At 48.2% G+C, this 2,757-nt stretch overlaps 1 protein-coding gene across 1 annotated transcript; it reads left to right on the forward strand.

The window, feature by feature from the left end:
* On the forward strand, nt 1–2,621 carry EAH_00065600 (hypothetical protein; the record flags this gene model as incomplete). The annotated part of the gene is made up of 3 exons (XM_013392818.1): nt 1–387; nt 833–2,069; nt 2,534–2,621. Coding segments are annotated over 3 exons (1,712 nt in total), but the record flags the coding sequence as incomplete, so codon positions are not given.
* Nucleotides 2,622–2,757: the final 136 nt, after the last annotated feature.

The following is a 2,757-nucleotide window of genomic DNA, read 5'->3' on the forward strand; positions in this document are numbered from 1 at the left end:
CAGCAGCAGCAGCAGCAGCAGCAGCAGCAGGTAAAGGGCGCGGCCGTTCAGGTGATAATAGAGGAAAGGAGGGAAGAGGAAGGGGGAGAAAGAGCAGCGCAGCAAAAGACAGCAGCAGCAGCAGCAGCAGCAGCAGCAGCAGCAGCAGAAACAGTGGTAGCGTTGTTGCTGCATCATCTGCTGCAGGTAAAGCGGAGAAAAAGCAGCAGCAGCAACAGCAACAGCAACAGCAGCAGCAGCAGCAGCAGCAGCAGGAGAAGCAGCTGCAGCAAGAGATAGAGCAGCACTGCCGCCTGCCTGTGCTGGACATCAGCAAAGAAAATCCGCAGCAGTTGCTGCAGCTGCAAACCCTCTTCGTAGGACAAACAAAAAACGGGAGACCCACAAGTAAAACAACACACATATCAATAGCTAGCTAGCTAGCTATTTAGCTAGCTAGCTAGCTAGCTAGCTAAATAGATAGATAAATAGATAGCTAGCTAGCTAGCTAGATAGATAGATAGAAAGATAAATAGATAGATAGAGGGATAGCTATATGTATATATACATTAATAGATAGATAGATATATAGATAGATAGATATATAGATAGATAGCATTAGCAGCAGCAGCAGCAGCAGCAGCACTGACAAGGAGCGCATACACGGCACTGAAAACCATAATAGCAGTAGCAACAGCAGCAGCAGCAGCAGCACGAGTAGCATCAGCAGCACCATGAGCACAAGCAGCATCAGCAGGAGCAGCAGCATCAGGATCAGCAGCAGGAGCAGCAGCAGCAGCAGCAGCAGCAGCAAGTTGAGTGTTTGAAACATATCTTGTGTTTGCTGCTGCAGGGAGGAGCCCTATAGACCCGCACACTCTGCAGCTTTTGTACTGGGACCGTCGCTGCTATTCGTTTGACTCTGGGGGCAGCTGCTGCAGCAGCGGCAGCAGCTGCCGCTTCTGTCATACACCTGAAGAGCTGCTGCTACACCCTGCTCGCTTCTGCTGCCGATTAATTAGCAGCAAACATAAACACGATTATTCATACAGATGCTTTGCTGCTTCTCCTCAAGAGTTAAGAATTGGTGCAGCAGAAGCATACGGATTAGAAGCACATCTCAGCAGACTCGCGCTGCAGCAGCAGCAGCAGCAGCAACAGCAGCAGCAGCAGCAGTTCCTCCTGAAGCAAATCCGTGACAGACATGCAGATGATGCAGCAACAGAAGATGATGATAGCAAACACATTAATACCGCTCAGCAGCAGCAGCAGCAGCAGCAGCAGCAGCAGCAGCAACTGCAGCAGCTGCAGCTGCCGTTGACCCCAAAGAAAACACAACTCCACAAACACCCACGCCAGCAGCAGCAGCAGCAGCAGCAGTTGTGCTTGAAGCAAAGCAGTTTGTCTAAAGATGGGCGAATCTCCCCTCAGAAAACAAAACAGCAGCAGCAGCAGCAGCAGCAGCAACAGCAGCAACAGCAGCAGGAGCTGCAGCAGCAACAGGTTGGGGGAGAAGACGTGCGCGCTTACAGCAGCAGCAGCACAGAAGCAAACAGCACTGATTCTTGTGGTAGCAACTCTAGCTGCTGCAGCGGTAGAGACTGCAGCGGCATCTGCGATGTGCTTAGCAGCAGCTCTATCTTTAAAAGCCCCAGCAGCAGCAGCAGCAACAGCAGCACAAAGCTGCCTCCTCCTTTAGATGGCCCTGCAGACGAAGCAGAAGCAGCAGCAGCAGCAGCAGCAGCAGAAGCAGCAGCAGCAGCAGCAGCAAAGATCTCCCACGAAGGAGATGCCTCTGCTACCTTCAGCAGCAGCAGCAGCAGCAGGGAAGAAGGTGCAGCAGCAGCAGAAATATCAGCAGCAGCAGGATCATCATCAGGAGCATCATCAGGAGCATCAGCAGGAGCAGCAGCAGGAGCAGCAGCAGCAGCAGCAGCAGCAAAGAGCACTCGTTTATCTTGGAGCTGCGGGGATACAGAAGGCAGCTTAAACTTATCATCTTTCAAGGTCTTTCCTTGTCATCAAAAGCACTCAGCTGCACACGATAAAAAGTACTGCCCCTTCTATCATAACTTCAGAGATAAGAGACGGTATAACATGCACATTCAATGTACTGCTCCTGCTGCTGCTGCTGCTGTTGCTACTGATGCTGCTGGTGCTGCTGATGCTGATGTTGCTGCTGTTGCTACTGATGCTGCTGTTGCTGCTGATGCTGCTGATACTGCTATGCTGCTGTTGCTACTGCTGGTGCTGCTGATGCTGATGTTGCTGCTGTTGCTGGTGATGCTGCTGCTCATGCTGCTGGTGCTGCTGCCACTGCTGCTGCTGCTGCTGATACTGCTATTGTTGTTGATGCTGCTGCTGCTGCTGCTGCTAACGTTTCCTAACAACCCCTAAAAGACGTTTAACTTCGCCTTTTTGTTGCGGTTCTGCTTGCTGCATGCATCAATATACAGCCCAATGAATACAATTATTTATTTAATTATTATTATTTATTTATTTATTTATTTATTTATTTATTTATTTGTTTGTTTGTTTATTTATTTGTTTATAGGTTTCCTGTAACATATCGCGCTGAACAATGCGAAGAGCATTTCGACTCCGACTCTGCTTCTCTTCAGTGCTCTAAGGGCGATGCGTAAGTAAATAAATATATTTTTATGTTTATTTTTATTGTTTAGCTATGCTTTTATATATTATTATCCGTGCATATAACTATGTTTTACATATGCTTATTATTAGTATATTGACTAGGAAAAGATATATATATATATATAT

The sequence above is a fragment of the Eimeria acervulina genome, genomic scaffold (assembly GCF_000499425.1).
Source record: "Eimeria acervulina Houghton genomic scaffold, Eah_scaff2231, whole genome shotgun sequence".
NCBI classification, from domain to species: Eukaryota; Apicomplexa; class Conoidasida; order Eucoccidiorida; family Eimeriidae; genus Eimeria; species Eimeria acervulina.